This window comes from Manacus vitellinus, unplaced genomic scaffold (genome assembly GCF_001715985.3).
Source record: "Manacus vitellinus isolate BGI_N305 unplaced genomic scaffold, ASM171598v3 scaffold_44_pilon, whole genome shotgun sequence".
Lineage (NCBI taxonomy): Eukaryota > Metazoa > Chordata > Aves > Passeriformes > Pipridae > Manacus > Manacus vitellinus.
In genome coordinates, this window is record NW_021940565.1 from 820,492 (window position 1) to 836,861 (window position 16,370).

The 16,370-nt window shown below is 38.1% G+C and overlaps 1 protein-coding gene across 6 annotated transcripts in view; it reads left to right on the forward strand.

The window, feature by feature from the left end:
* RALGPS2 (Ral GEF with PH domain and SH3 binding motif 2) overlaps positions 1 to 16,370 on the forward strand; it is a 90,594-nt gene that overhangs the window by 17,675 nt on the left and 56,549 nt on the right. For all 6 annotated transcript variants that reach the window (XR_001921503.2, XM_018079067.2, XM_018079070.2 and 3 more), the window contains exons 5-8: positions 3,897 to 3,980; positions 9,320 to 9,409; positions 12,562 to 12,654; positions 15,370 to 15,496. Coding sequence is in view for 5 of the 6 variants with exons in the window: in XM_018079067.2 (XP_017934556.1) it covers positions 3,897 to 3,980; positions 9,320 to 9,409; positions 12,562 to 12,654; positions 15,370 to 15,496 (394 nt within the window). In the remaining variant the exon portion in view is untranslated. The remainder of the gene's footprint in view (positions 1 to 3,896; positions 3,981 to 9,319; positions 9,410 to 12,561; positions 12,655 to 15,369; positions 15,497 to 16,370) is intronic.

Consider the following 16,370-nt stretch of genomic DNA (forward strand, 5'->3'; position numbering starts at 1 on the left):
TACAAATTCCAGAATTGCAAAGTGTATGTCTATAAATCTTAATTTTTGTCCCAGTTAATACAGCTCTGAGGCAGATGGTTTTTAACACAAGAATATCTGGAACTAATAGTTTGTTTTGGGAATAATATTGGTATTTAAATATTCAGTTAGTGCTGGAGATGAAGCGTCTGGGGTTTAGTGTTTCTGAATGAAAAACATCCTGATTTGATAATTCTGATCATAATGTTTTGGGTTTCACCTACTGTTATCTGTTTAATACTTCATCCTGTCCTGTGTTTCTGTAACTGGTTCATTTCCTATTTGGAAAAAGAGAAATGGTTGCAATGGCATCTTAACATTCAAGATGTGTGTGATTTGTGTGTCTGTCAGGATAATATATCAATGATTTGTGCTCTCTGGTTTGTTTTTCTGTAATGCCATTTTCCTTTCAGATTTCAGCTGAACTTGAACTGATGTTTTCAGGATCTTCACAGTGACTGTAATAAATGTTAATTAATTTTTTCCTTATTTCTGTACCATTAGCATTTTCCTGTGGGCATTGCTTTGCACTTTTGAGGGTTTATTTTTCAGTTTATTGTCCATTTTACCAATACTGTGGAAGTCTTCCTCAGGTCATCAGCCACCTTCAGTCTCTCACAAGCTCTGTCACTGGTAGAAGGCTTTGTCATGACACTCTTGTGTCACACTGAACAATACTTTGCTTCCAGTGGAGAAACCTGCTCAATCTCTTGGTTGGGATTATTGATTTCATCATTTGTGTGCCTCCAAATTTTTTTGAAAGCTGCTGTTTGAAGTGTACTTGAAAATGTTGTCATGATTCAGCTTTTATATGATTTCAGCAAGCTATTTCCCAGCCCTTGTGGATTTGTGTGGGTTATTTGGTGAGTTTAATCTTTCAAAGAGCTTCCCATTTGATCTGGTTTGAACTTATATCACAGCAGTGCTTAACATTAGGAAAAGTAGTACAAACACACATATGAGGAAAATATTTAAAAGAGTCAGATAAAATTGAAAAATGCTTTAAAGTTTTGGAAAAGAGCTTGAAAAAAAGAGAGAGATCCTATTAGAAGATCAGGAGAAACATATTCTGCCATTTGAAAGCACTCTAAGGGTATCCAGAAAAACTGCTGGAGCATGGGTGAATATATCTAGAAAGTAATTATTTATAATAAATCTGTATGTGTTGCATAAGAAAAACTGATGTGATGTCTTCCCTGGAAAATATCCAGGAGGAAGGGTGGCTGTTTTGACTCTTCTCAGGTGTTGATACAAAAGCAGCTGAAGGCTCCGGCAGGGTGCAGGTACCAGCTGTCCATCAGTGCTCCCCCACAGCTACTCAGAGGTCCGTTGTCTGATGTGTCTCTAAATGGTGTTAATCCCCTAAGGAAAGGGGCTGTGAAGATCAGCTCTCAGGTCAGAAGAAGCTGGACACAGTTAAATTGCTTTTCTCCTGGTTTGCAGAAGGGAAAATCAGCCATGGAAAGACTTACTTTGCCTAAAGGTGTCTTGACAGCAGGTTAATGGAGTGTTGTGGGTCTCTGGGTTTCCTTCAAGTTCCTACCAGACCGTGCCACACTCATGTCTTGATTCAGCTTGTAAATCTTTACCCATCCCTTGACATGTGCACTCAAGCATTGTGGAATTTGAAATTAGAAAACAAAACAGGACCTGCTGACACCGATATCAGATTTCAGAGCTCTCATCTGCATGCCCAGTGGGAGATGAGGAACAACGTTTTTCTCCCTGTGCTGAGATTTAAAAGCAGGGTGTTTTACGACAGATTGTTCTAATTCACCACCAAATCTACATTATACAGGCTCTGAATCTCCCTTTGCTTCCCAGACTTTGTAGAATGGTATCTGAATGGGAATTTGAACCTTTAAATGTGTGTTCCTTAGTTTTCCCAAATGAGGGTTCTGTAAGATGTACTCCAAGATGCTCAGTTTTAAAATTGCTGGAGATGACTTTTCACCATCTTTAAAGTGTGTGAGCAGTATTTTTTTAAATGCCTTTTAATATTTTAAAGTTACTGTGTTGCATCTTCTTCATTGTATGAAACCATGTTTTTTAATTATTATAGATCGCTTTTCTTTCAAAGCAACATCAGAACTTCATCTTGGTTATCTTAACAAAAACCAAAGCTGAATAACACTTTCCAGAACAACATATAGTAATGTTACTTTTAGCATCAAAATGAATGAACATACTCATGGCACACAGTTATATACTTCTGTAGCTTTGCCTCTATCTGTGGCAAATAAATTATTTGTATGAAAGCAGCCAATTTGCATTTTAATTTTTGGGATACAAAAAAAAAAAAAGGGAGTTGCCCCAGTCAATTAGAAGGTTTTTCTCTGTTCCCTGGGAGTGAGAAGTGTTGTGTTGTTTTTTATTCTCTCTTTCTTGTAGTGGTTGTGGCTTTCCAGAGAGCGGTGACTGTGAAACAAAAAGGAGTCCCAGACTTGCTCAGTTGTGCTACTGGTAGTTATGTTAACATTAACCCAGGGCCAGATGTCCCCTTGCAGAACACATCAGTTTGCTTTTATTGGAAAATCTGATTACTTATTTTACATATTTTAGTACATCATCCAAAATTATTTGCCCATATGTACTCACATTGAAAGTCTTTAGTTGGGTTACTGTCTTTAACCTCTTCATCCCTTCTGCTTCACCAGGCCAGGCAGTAAAAAAACTCCTCACTTATTGAATATTCTTAATCTCTGATAATTCTGAAGTTGTAGAATGGTTCTGCTATTAATCCTTGCTTTCTCTCACCTCTTTTGGAGACTTTCACTTTGACCCATATAAAGCTTCCAGTGAGAAACACAATCTCTCTTTCTGCCATGTAATACAGGTCATAATTTAAGTGTTCCCATAGTATTTTGTTAAGGAAAACAAAATCTTCTATGTATTCAAAAAGGAATAAAAACCAAAATGAGTTATGAAGGAAGTTCAGGGTTTTATTCTTGATCCTAAATCTTTCAGTTTTTCCCTTCATTTTAAATGTATCACATAAAATAGGAAATTGGTGGTTGTAGTGGTGTGTAGCTCCTGTGCCCGAGTTGACTGGCAGACTAAGGAAGTAATTCTGGTGAACACTTCAGGTTTGAAACTTGTAGTGGAAAAAGTGGAATTCTAGAGGAAGGCTGAGAACCATGCCTGAAACAGAGTAATGGAATAGGCAGCACAGTCTGTTTAGCAGGGAAATGAGTGTTTTACAAGGGGCAGAGCATTTAGACAAGCTGGTTCTAGCAAGGGACAAGAGGGTCTTAACAGGTGTCTCCTGGAGCAGAGGGGTCAGTCAGGAATGCTGGGAAACTGGACAGGCAGCAAAGGGAAATGACTTTTATTGTAGTTTATAGACAAGAGAAAAGAAAGCTGCCTGTACAGGGGAGAGAGGTCTTGCTAGTGAGGTGATGTCTACACTGTGTGAGCCTTCAGATGTGCAGGGCCAGGGCAATGGGGCACTTATTAACATGCCAAATTAAAATAAGGGGACATATCTTAGATTAACCAGGTGTATCTTTTCAGTAGACTTTCAAGTCTCTTCAGAAGGTGATTAAACACAAAAGGACGTGTTGCTCTCTATCTGAGATCCACATTTGAAGCAGGATTTTCTGTGGTAAAAAAATGAATCTCCTAGTAAGAGGTGAATTATCAAAGTGCCTAATTCAACAAAAGATGAATTGTAAAAGTCCAGTAACTCAAAACAATTCAGAAATTACACTTGTGGAATACCAATTTGCCAAAGGAATCAGAACCAGTGTAACTGTATTACTTCAGTGTACTGTTGCTCTGTTAAGTTGTTTTGAAACTGAAGAGATTTGTGTCTCTACATGGCTCTGAACATTTGTTATGCACTAAATTGAAGTGAATTTTCATCCTTGTTCTCCCAGGAGCTGGCAAGCTGTGGCTGGAATAAAAAAGAGAAATACAGTTCTGCACCAAATGCTGTTGCTTTCACCAGAAGATTCAATCATGTGAGTTATTTTTTTCCAGCCTTATTAGATGTACACATTTTAAAAAGTCTGTGAGATTAAGTGTTCTGGCACATCACTTTTATTTTGGATCACAACTGATTACTTGAAAACTTAAGGAACTCCTTATAGCAGACACTTTATCTAAAGGATATATAGAAAGTCCAAGCCAGTACTGAAGAAATAGCTGTGATTCTGTTTTAAATAGCAGTAATTGGTGAAAAGTGCCTATTTTCCCCATAAATGCTGGCTGTCTTTATATAAAGAGAGAATCATAATTGCAGGTTAAATGCTTGCCACGCAGGATTTCTGGAGTAGTAATTAGATGTAATTTCCTTCTGTGTTAGTATCTTTTGCTTCACATAGATGCTTTTGTCCCCAGAAATAGAAGCCTGCTGTCAGGATGGTTACCTTTTTAAGGTGATTCTAGTCAAACTTTAAAAACTCTGAACAATTTTTCTGTACAAAATTTGCTCTTTAACTCTCTATTTGGCAGACTTTTTTCAAGGTAATTATTTTGGCAGGACTTTTTCAAGATTTTCAAGTAGTGTGTTTGAGATTTATGATTTTCTTACTTAACAATTTCTCTGCATAAAATCAGCCCTTAAAAGAAGAACAGAATTTTTAACTTTCTCCACAATTAAAGCTGTAGGACTTCAACTATGTAGTTGGCCAACTAAGTTTCAAAACTGTAATGCTTTTTAAGTAATGCTGTATTTTCTCTTGCAGATGAAGTAATTCTATTCCTCTCGTCTCTCCTCTTGTAAATGTTTAATAGTGTCTCAAACTTACAAGCTCTCTTCCAGATCTAACCTCTGTACCCAGTCTCAGACTTACAGACATCTTTGTTACTCATCTGAAACTCAGACCAAACTAACCTTTTCAGGTTTTGGTTTTTTTCCCCCTATCAATTCTTGTGTATTTTCTCACTTTTCATGATTGCTCACATTCAGGAATGACCAAATCCTATTTCTTCTCATCAAAACCACAGAGAATATGTCTTAACCTTCTGATGACTGCAATCCTTGCCTGGGTGTGGGTTTTGGACCTGATTTTCCACTTGACCAAAGAGAAAATGTTACACTGCAGACTTCTTGTGACCACATCAGCTGTTGAGATCTGGGGGGTTTGGTTGAGGATTTGGGGGTTTTCTGTTCATGTGTTTGTTTTTTTTTTGTGGTGGTGATTTTCTTGCATTTAGTTGACATTTTCTTAATATAGCTTTTCAAGTTGCTCCTGTTCAAGTGTATAGGTGTAAAAACATTAATAGGTGTAAAAACATTGATACAGCACTGATTCCACTATTTGCTGCCTTGGTTATTCATGGAAGTTGTCTCTTCCAAGAAATGTTCATTCTGCTGAATATTCTGGGCTGTTTTTGTAGTAAAGGCCATGTTAGGCAGTTACCTCATCAAGGACCCCACTTCTCATTTGTTATTATTTAGGGTACTTTATACATACCAAAGAATTGGTAAAATGTGCTCAGCAGCCAGAAGGGAGGAGGGGAAAACTTACCATGGGAATAAGGATTTCCACTTCTGGCATCAAGGAAAGCCTTGTTGAGTCTTATTTGTGTATAGTAGGAGTAGACAGGGACAAGGATTGTTTCAGCTCCACTTACTTGGGGGGTTCTAAACCTTAGTCCTAAAATAAGGAATCAGGAAAATCACTGCAACCTTTGGCCTTCTCAGGCAGGAACACATTTCCTCAAACTTCTGTTAACCTTTGAAATTTCCCAGGGTTTAAATTATGCATTATGCATCTGTCTCTTCTCCCCCCCCCCCAACCTGCCAAAAGAAAACCATGAACAGCTCTCACTTTTTGAGTAAAGAGAATATTAAATCACTAACAGCTTCTTCACAGCAGATTGATCTGCTGGTAGCATTTTGGAAGCAGCAGTGGTTCTGTGTAGGTGATTGCAGTCCACTGAGGATGCAGTCAGGTATTTCCAGCATGAGTTATGTGATAATTACATGTGGTGCCTGTAAAAACAGATCCAGTTCAGGGAAGAGAAATCAATTGAATTGTTCCATACCAGGACTCTCTTACTGTCAGTGAATGCATTGGTAGGTGGTACTCCATAGAGCTACACATTTACTAATGAGTATTGTTTATAAATAATTTCTTTTTTTTTTTAAAACTCCGATTTCTGCCTTTTTCTGCTTCCTTCTGAAAGTGAGTTGTGTGCTTGCACACTGCTGCTGTTACTGGTAAATCTGTCAGAGGGCACAATTGCCAAGTTTACTGCCTAGATCATTGTTCTACCTTTTGAAAATAAGCATTTATCATATGTTTTAAACAAACACAGTTTATCCAAGGTAGCTGTTTATGTCAAGGTCACTGTTGCTCTCTTGGTTGTCAGATCATCTCTATTGAAAACCTCCTTCTTGAGGTTTTTATTTGAGTGGGAATGTTACTGTGCTGCCACAGAGCTCAAAATACCAGAGAAATTAGTCAACTAGATTCAAAACACTGGACCAGTTTTAAAGCAAAAGATCCCACTTGCAAAAGGCTGATTTTGTGTTTTACTGACTCTGGTTTGGGGGGGTTTGGTTTTGGGGCTTTTGTGTCTTTTTTTTTTTAACCCAAATTCAAACATTATGTTTAGGAGAAGTTTGTCTTGAATATCGTAGTGTTGCTGGATTGCAGTGGATTTGACTGGGGTTATCAGAAATTAAGAAATGGAATGGTGAAGAGGTTTAGTGTACATGGAAGATACTTTGAAAAGACACTGAGAAACTATTAAAGAGAGGTTCTCAATTTTGCCTATCTTCTAATTAGCACAGAAAGCATAACTAGCTTTGGAAGCAACGACTATGAACTTCAAAGCCCCAGTATAACAAAATTAGTATTTCAGATAAGGCAAACATGGGATAATTTAAAAAGCTCAAGATGTGATTTAAGAGCAGATATGTTCTAAAGTTAAGCCTGTTTTTCTAGGTTGACCTTAATAGGGAAGAATATAAATGTACAATTATATAGCAAGGGTTTAAATGCTGGTTTGAACTGGTATCAAAGGCAATGAGTCATCCAGCTGATTGATATTGGTAGAGTAACATTTAAATGCAGTGAGAGAGGATTTGAAGCAAGATAACCACAATATATGGAACAAATACTTATGATTTACATGAAGAATTAATGAAAGGGTCTGTTTAAATGATTTTTTTTTCAATGCTTGGAATACATTAGATTATGGGGCTGTCTAAAGATGCCAGTTAATAGACAAGACCAGCCAAAAACCAGTGTCTGTGTCAGTAAAAACACATCAAAGCAAAGTGAAAGTGGTTGCAATGGAAGTGATGAAGTGTGATGAATTCTGTATCTCCCGCTTATTCTGCCTCTGAAGGGACTGGCTGGCTCTGAGCTTCCAAGGAAGTTCTGCATTTTCTTCTGGTTTGGGTTTGTTTCTTCCTGCAAGAGCTTGGAAGTGTTGGGATAGGCGTGGCTGGGATTGGGATGGAAACCAGGCTTCCTTGGATAAACAAGGGCACTCGTGTGGCACTTGTGTGGCACAGTCACTGGGATGCCAGTGAACTCTCACAGAAGTCAGGACCAACGGAATAAATTGGTTTTTTCATCCTCATGAAAATGCTTGAGCATTTCCAGTGTTTTGAGCAAGTATTTGACAGTCTGGGCTGTCAAAGCATTCTCCTGTTACACAGACACACTGTTAACCTGAAATCAAAGAGATTTGGGCTTTTAAGGCATGTGTTGTGTTTCCCTGATTCTTTATGATACAAAAATCTATGTTAAAAATTTAAATTCCTTTGATCTTCAAAGGGAAAGCATCTCCTTAGAAACTCGTTGGTCAGCCAAGGGGAAAAAAGTTCTTTTTCTCAAGCTGTGTAGCTACAGCAGAGCATCAAACTGAGGTTAAACTCTTTTTTTTGACAGAATTTTGAAGTACTGTCAAATATTTAATGTATTCAGTACTTCAGTATTTTATGGGGAACCATTTTTTGTTTGTGAGGACAACACAGTTTATCTGGAGATAGTTTGCTTAAAAAAAAAAAAAAGGAATGCAAAGAAAATGAAGAAAAAAGAAAGGAAACAGAAACCTGAGCTCCATGGTGAATTCTTTCCTGGTTAATACAGCCTTAGACAGACAGACCAAAGGAAAGTGTTTGTCATGCAAGATGTTTGTGGGGATTTTTTTGTGGGTTTTCTTGCCATTCTTTCATTTTTCAGTTCCAAAGAGCTGTTGTGTTTTGACATCCCAGTTGTCATCAGATCACTGTAACTTCACTGCAAATGTAATCCTTTTGGGGGTGTGGATCTTCTCAGGCTGTTCTCTGTTAAGACTGTCATAACTGGACAAAGTGAAAGAGGATATTTCATTTTTTTAATTGAAGTTTTGGGCAGGAACCTGAACACACACACAATGTTAGTTTACAAGAAGCTCTTTAGCATCACTTAAAAATCAAAGCAACGTGACAGGTTGAAATTTGTTTGGGTATGAGAAGGTACATTTCTTCCTACACCATTTCCGGTAGTTTTGTAAATACCAGTCATGCTGTATCTTGATAATTCAGTTTTTCCTAACTTGTAGTGAATATATGAATAAAAGCTGCAGTGTTTGTTCCTCTTGGCTAATTCTTTGCTGCTGCTTTATTACAGTTATGAAGGTGTTTATTTTTTATCATTCCTTGTGGGGGCAGAGGGTGGGCAAGGGGGAGGAGCAGAGAAGAGAAAATATTAGAATTTAGACATGTTAACAAAACACTTTTAAAACATAGGTTTTCTGAGTCATTCAAGTAAGTATGAAATGCAGCAACTGTCCTTTATACCACACTGGATATAGCAGTGATTTTACACCACAGTGAAAGTTAATCCTATAAAACTTACCCAGGAGTATGGTACCGTGCTGTCAATTGGCAGGTGATTGGTGTAGCCAGAAATAAGAGTACAAACTATAAACCAGGTTCTAGCAGGGACTTTCTACCTTGTGTTCCAGTTTTGTTCAGGATTAATTTTTTTTGGAGGTGTTGGAAGTGTCAGTGAACTGTAGCTGGAGCTGTTCAGCTCATCTGAGAGTTGGATACTGCAGCTTTGAAGTTGTGGAAGAGCAAAACCAACGAATATAACTCAGTTTTAGTGTTTGTATTCCTTCAATTTGTAGACTTCTAATAAAATTTCTTCATGATTTTGTTTTTCTGGGAGGGCATTGTTTGAAGTTTGAGTGTCTTGCCATTTGGTTTGTGTCTGTGAGATTTCCCCCCTCCAGCTCAGCCTGAAATCAAGGCTGTTTGCATAGACTGTACTTCTATAAAAATAAATAAAACTACTCAAAGTGTTATGCTGAAACTCTGTATTTTCTAAAATGGAATTTTTCTACCTTCTAGGTAAGCTTCTGGGTTGTTAGAGAGATTCTGCATGCACAGACTTTGAAAATACGAGCTGAGGTTTTGAGCCACTACATTAAAACTGCAAAGGTAAGAATTTGGGTTGGGAAGGGGTGTGTGGGATTCACCACAATCAAAGGTTTTATAACTAAGTTGGTCAGTTCAAAAATACACGTGGGGAAATATTTCTCTGAAACCTGATCTAGTTTAATTAAGGTAATGCAAAGATGCTTTATTTCATATATTATTTATAAAAGAGTGTAATTTACCTGATGTGATTTTTAGATTGGTTAAACCAAAATGCTGTGTGTAGAATCAGTTCAAACAGCATCAGTCAGAACAGAAATGGTTTGTTTGCCTTTACCATTGGAAGGAAAGGATTTTTTATCTCTTATTCCAATTGTGTCATGAATAATAACAAGTTAATAAATATGGTTTCAAAAATATACTTGAATTCCAAAAGCATTTTGGAGCTCTCAGTGTTTCCTAAAGCCTTTTGGACTGACAGTCCTAAGAAAAGGGTCAGCAAACCTTGAGTGATGTGTAGGTGAACCGGAGTCCTGGCCCTTCAAAGCAGAGTGAAACTTCTTCACTGCAGTGAGAAGAGGGGGATGTTTTTCAAGTGTTTGCTGTCAGATGGTGGGTGCCTGTAACTACAGCTGAGTGCTGTGGCTGCCTTGGGTTACCTGTCACAAAACATGGACAACTTTATGGCAATAATTTTATATTCAAATGGGTTCCTTGTCTTGTTTTTAATGAAATAATATTTTACTTCTGTAGCATTTGACTATAAATTTTGGCAAAGCAAGCTGATTTTGTAAGATTCTACAGGCTTTGCTCAGTAATGATGCTGTGGTCATAAACTCTGAATGATCTCTCTTAGGTATCCTTTGATATCTGGTGAGTTAATGTAGCTTCATCTCATGTATTTTTAAAAATCAGTTCTTGTTTGTTTGTTTGTTTTTTTCATTTGAAATACAAACATATCCAAATTTTGCCTTGTGATCCATAGGAGGGAGAGGCTCCCCTGTGTGGTCACAGTGCAGAACAGATCTGGGAAGCCAGATGGGCTCAGCTTTGGTTTGTACTGGGGTGGAACTGGCCCGGGCTGGGTGTTGTAGGCTCAGCTTTGGGCAGAGCCTCTGAAGGTGCCTGACCTCCCTGTGGGTTACAGACAGCAGTGTCTGCTGGAATGCTGCTGCTCTGGAGACAGCTACATGCTCTAACAATTAGATCATTGACCTTGGCTTACCTGGGAGCTGTAAAAAACACAATAAAAAAAAAAATAAGACACTTTTTAACTTACTTGTTATCTTGGCTTGGTTCACATACAGCTACTGACGTGAAGTTCCTGCAGTTAGTGCTGTTGGAAGGATTTCCTGTGTACCCCAAAGCTGCTATCAAAGCAGCTTGGTGCCAGAGGTCACACTAATGAACTTTTCTTCAGAGAAGCTGTGAATCCACTCCACAGTGAATTCTTTATGCTGACATCTATTGTAGAGCTCGCAGTCCTTTAGTGGTGTCTCATCCATACTGCTTTATGCATGAACTAATTGGACCTAATAGTTACATTCCCCCAGAGTTCCCAGACTATCCTGGCAGGTGATGACTTCTGTTTAAATGCTGGCAGCAGCTGGGAAAGCCCTTTTTTTTCCTTTTTAATCAGCTACACTGTCCTTGAGGAGAAAGGACTTTACCTTGTTTGGGGATCTGTGTGGGAGTAAGAAGGGTTATTGTGTAAGTGGAGGGACAAACTCCAGCAGGACTACTTGGAAGAATAGCAGGACTATGGTATAGGACAAATATCCACCCCCTTCCACCTTGCCCCACAAAATAGTGATTTTTGCCCTTTACACATGGTTACCAAAGAATCCTCCCAAAAGAGGATGAGCAGAGGGAAGCACTTCATCAGTTGGCATGGGCAGACTTCCACTGTCAGTAGAATTGTGGGGTGCTGAGCACCCAGACTGGAATTGCTCTTAGGGTGCCATTAAAAGTGGCATTCCTGAGTAATGCCCACAAGTCCTTTGTTCTGTAGAAGCTGTAAGAGGAAATCATTTGCCCTGCTCCAAAACTGTTATCCAGAAAACCATCCTTGCGGTATCGCTTTCATCCTTCCAAACAGAAGGTCTCCTCTGATATTCAGCATTTATTATCATGTTAGTCCAGCTGGTTTTGTCCTGTTACCTCGTGAAAGGCCTCCTAAGCAGGAAAACTTTGGTAAGCTAAGTTTCAAGCAGGAAAAAAGACTTCCACCACTTTGTGAATAGGAAGGGTTCCTTATTTTATCTGCCTGGAATACTGACCTACCTTGGTGAGTGCTCCAAATGTCTTCAGCAGGATTTGCAGTACAGTGGTTGAGTATCCATTTCTCTATATCAGAGTCTCTTTGTTAGGGGTAAAACCTCAATTTGTGTGCACTCCACCAAAAATGCCTGAATGTAGTTTGGATATTTGGGTGCTCATATCTGTCAGAACAATTGATATTGCAGAAGAGGTAACAACATTTTCTTCCAGACCATTTTTAAGCTTTTGTGACAGGATTGATGGTTTTGGAGACAGAGGGAAAGGAAAAAGGAAAGGGAGGGAAATTCCAAATATGTAAGAAAAAGCACTTAACAACAGTGTTGTGTAGAGAGTTTTAAAGAACATTCCTTTACCCTGATGGCTTCTCTGCTCAGTTTTGATCAGGTTGTTGCTTTCTACTGGTTAGTTGTCATACCCCCAAATTATCCTTCAGTGAGAGGAGTACTCCAGGTATGTGGCTTTGGAAATTTACCTTGATTTCATCCTGCAACACTATTTTTTGGGTGGAGCCTTGGTAGCTGCATAAACTTTAAGTACTGCCATGATTACATCATTCACCACTGGGTTATCCTTTCTGGCACATTAGGTTCTAAAATACTGTCGAATGCTATGAAAGGAATTTGTTGGGCTTGAATGTCAGAAAATTTCTGGCACTTCTAATGTATTACTCAAGATGTAGGTCTATATAGGTATTTTTAAGGGTTCTCTGTGGGCTATGAAATAGGTAGTACAGTCTAATTCAAAACCATGTAGACACAGTAATGAAAAATTAGGAGGTTCCATAAAAGTGGTCTGGATGCACAGCAGTTCCCTGTAACTCTTCATTTTAGAACTTGCAAGATTTCCTCGTTTTCATATTGTTTATTCTGCAGTCATTATTGACAGCACTTGGAACGTTGTTTATTGTCATTATATATGTATTTTTTTGTCCTCAGAAACTGTATGAGCTGAATAATCTCCATGCACTCATGGCAGTGGTGTCAGGCCTGCAGAGTGCTCCGATCTTCAGGCTGACCAAGACGTGGGCGGTGAGTGGAGCAGCAGCACAGCAGAGGGGGGTTGATTTATTCATAGGAAAATAAAACATCCTTAATTTATTTGTAGGAAAATACAACAGACTGTTTTCAAAGGATGCAGTAATTATTACAGATAGTTTTAATTTTATTCTACTGCTCCGAGTTCCCCTGAAGTCTATGGTTTCCTCTTGAATATTTTTTTTCCATTCAGGCATAGAAATATTTTCCTTTGAAAAATAGTTCCCTGCAGATTCTGCTAAATGCAGAGGCTTCTAATTTGACCAGAAGCTATTTTGTATTTAGTTGCTGGAAAATTCTGAATGCCAAAGTGGGTCATATTTTAATCGTTAAGGGGTTTATGCTGTTGGAATTTTTCTTTTGCTATGGAGAGCAGATGTTCAGAAACTCTTGATTCAGTTGCCATAAAGAGATTTGTTGTTTCTCTGACTGATAACTAAATCTATCACTTTTCCTCAGAGTTTTCAGAATTATTTTCATAGTTATAACTGCATTAGACAGTATATTTGTAGTTCTGCATTTGCACGGTTGTGAAAGAACAGTGTTCTTTGGAACCATGTTCATTTGACATCTGTTTTTTTGACTGGCATTAATATAATTTTTATATAGTATCCTTGATAAGAAGAATATCAGGAATTACTTTTGCTCATTGATGCCTCAGAGCTTAGAAAATAATCCTTGAATCAGCCATACATTGTGTAGTTTTCCAGCTGTTTCAGATGAGCTGTGACATGAAGTGTGACAGAAACATTCAGGTGACTGAAATACTCCTGTGCAAGGGATATATATAAATAGATCATTAAAAAGAGGTGAAAATTTCCACAGAAGACATGTCAGTGCGTCCTTGGATGTTACAAAAAGTGTTTCTTTGATAACTGCATCATAATGTTGTTCAGTTGATAAACGTTACCAAAACTGAATATAATTCACTCCTGCTGAGATACTCATCTGGAATTCTGGGCACATTTTCCAAATGCAAAGTTAGGTAAGACATTGCTTCTGCATACCAAAAATCTTTCCAAGGAAATGTTAATGAAATTAACACCAAAATGATCTCGAGGAGAACTTCTGTTTCTCTGATGTTGTCGTGTCAAGGGGTTGATGCCTCAACAGTTTTACAAAACTGTGATGCCAAATTGATTTTTAAATCTCTTTTTGCACGACTCTAAATAAATGTAACTATAACTATAAATCAATAACAACTATATTAGTTACTACCATGATGATGCCATTCAGAACTGGGAGTCCCCAGTTTCTTTTCCTGCTTGGTTATGCACGTGTTTGCACTTAGGAGGATTATTTGTTTGCTGTTGACACATGTATCAGTGTTTAAAGTTTGCCCCTCTTCCAGCCTCTGAAATGCCAGGTAACTTCTCCCACGTTTCTGCAGGTGTTTGATTTCTCATATAACCACAAGCTTTTCCTCATCTTACATAAACCTTTACAAATTGAAGTTGCAGGAGAGCTCCCAGCACTGTGCACTGCAAACTGTCCTTGCCCTGGAGGTTCAGTTTATAAATTCTAGAAGTAATTCTAAGCCTTTGGCTTTCTGTGTACTAAAAGCAAGAAAAGGCACTTCAAGCCGTTATTGGAGTCACCAAGTCATTTGAGTAAGTCATACAGTAACTCTCCAAAACCTTCAACAAGGAGGGATTTCTTCTGCATTTCTGAGATGGTTTGTAGCAACCCTCAATCAACTCGACTTATGTAGTCAGGAAAATAAATCCAAGTATATTCATCTCCTGAAAAATAATAAAAAAAACCCCCACCTAATATGGTTGGAATCCAGAGTAGAAAGGAGCCATTAAATATTTGCTTGGTAATCTAATGTTCCTAAAAAAGATGAAATTCATGTCTTCTGACGGTATGTCTGAATTTGCCTGAAATTTGTCTCGCCTGTTGCCTGCACACACTCTCAACTCTGGAGAATAAAAAATGCTGCTTTTAGTGTGATTTGCCCTATTCCAAACGGGAAAAGAGTTGTGAACCTTGCCAGAAAGGTCACAGAAGAGAATATTCAACTTCTCTCCAATTAATGTAAAGGAATTGTAAATGACCAGCGAGGATTTGGGCAATGTAAGCAAATAATCATTAAAATCTGAAGGGAGGTGAGTCCTCTCCCACTCTGAAACCTCATCACTCCTTTCTTGCATTTCAAAAAGGTTGTGCTCAGGGTTGGCACACTATAACTAGAAAGCAAAAAGCAATTTAGAAGGCTCTAAGTCCTTTCCTGCTGCTATAAACTGTCAGCCTTAGCTTTTATTGTCTCTGCACGTGTACTTCTCTTTAGTGTTCTTTGCATCCTTTGAGCCCAAGAGACAGAGGAAGAAAAATTTTTTAAAAAAGAAGCAGCTCCAAAACTGAAGAACTAAGGACTAGGTCCTTCCTTGCCCTCACAGAAAATACCTTTAATATGCTTGGCTTCTCTGTGCTCTTCTCCCTTAATGCAGGAAGTGGAGGCATGATGGGAGTTGCCCTGTGAGCTCAAGGGGAAGTCACACAGGGTCAGCATGTCACGAGATGATCCAAAGAGCCTGCTCATCCTTATGGAGTAAATGCTGTAATTTTGAGGCAGCTGTATTAAAAAAAAACCCAAACCAATAACAACAACAGTGGGCAAGTGGAAATGTGTGCTTATAAGGATAAAAGAGAAATCATAATGATCAAATTTAAGTTTACCTGGTTTTCCCTTCTTCTTTCTTTCCCCAGTTACTGAGCCGGAAGGATAAAGCCACCTTTGACAAGCTGGAGTATGTTATGAGTAAAGAAGATAATTACAAAAGGCTTAGAGACTATATCAGCAGCTTGAAGATGACTCCTTGTATTCCCTATTTAGGTAAGTAGGAGCATATTTCTCCAGTAATTACACAAACAAACCCCCATCTTTTAAGCATTCATGAAACTGTTTCTATTCTTCATTAAAGAGTCTATAACCCCAGTTGATTCTGCCCCACTCTGTATGTGGCAAGACAGAATTTCAGCAAGAAAATACCTGTTAAACCTCACAAACACTTCAGGTTTTACATACAGTATCAGTTGCTAGGAAATTGTTTTCCCACATGTTGTACAAATACACTGATTGGCTTCTGGAGAAGTGCTTAAATTGTTACCCCTGCTAGTGCCCTTACAGCTGAACACTTGACTGTTATAAAAATGAGGGCTTTTAATTTATGAGATGCTATAAATCACCAGCCTCTGAGATAAATAAATGTACATCTTGGGGTTTGGAACGTGCTAAAATCTGGAGATATTGCTTCATTAGTTACACCAAGGTGACAAGAGAAACAGTGTTGTTATGACTGACTCAGCTTTATGGAGTAATTATCAGTAAATTACATTGCTGTGTATCTAAAAACTAGATAAATGTGTTTAATATGCATTGGTTTTGTTGCCAAGCTAAGAGTTAAGTGTTACTTAAACTAAGACATTAAAGTGATCAGTGTGCTTTTCTTTAATGTAGCTTTTGTTTGATACCTTAAGATGTTGGTAGTCACATAAAATTAAGGAAATGTGTATCCAATTTTTGGTACTTCTGCAGGTATGAGTAGCTCTTACACCTGAATTCCAGATGACTTCTTGTGGTCACTAAGACCTCTTAAACTGTAATATCTTTGTTCCTGAAGTCTGATACTTCCTTTACTCAGCTGGGCTGTTAACTTTGTCAAGATTAATTGGTCGAATTTTAAATGCTTTGTACTTAAATAGAAAAA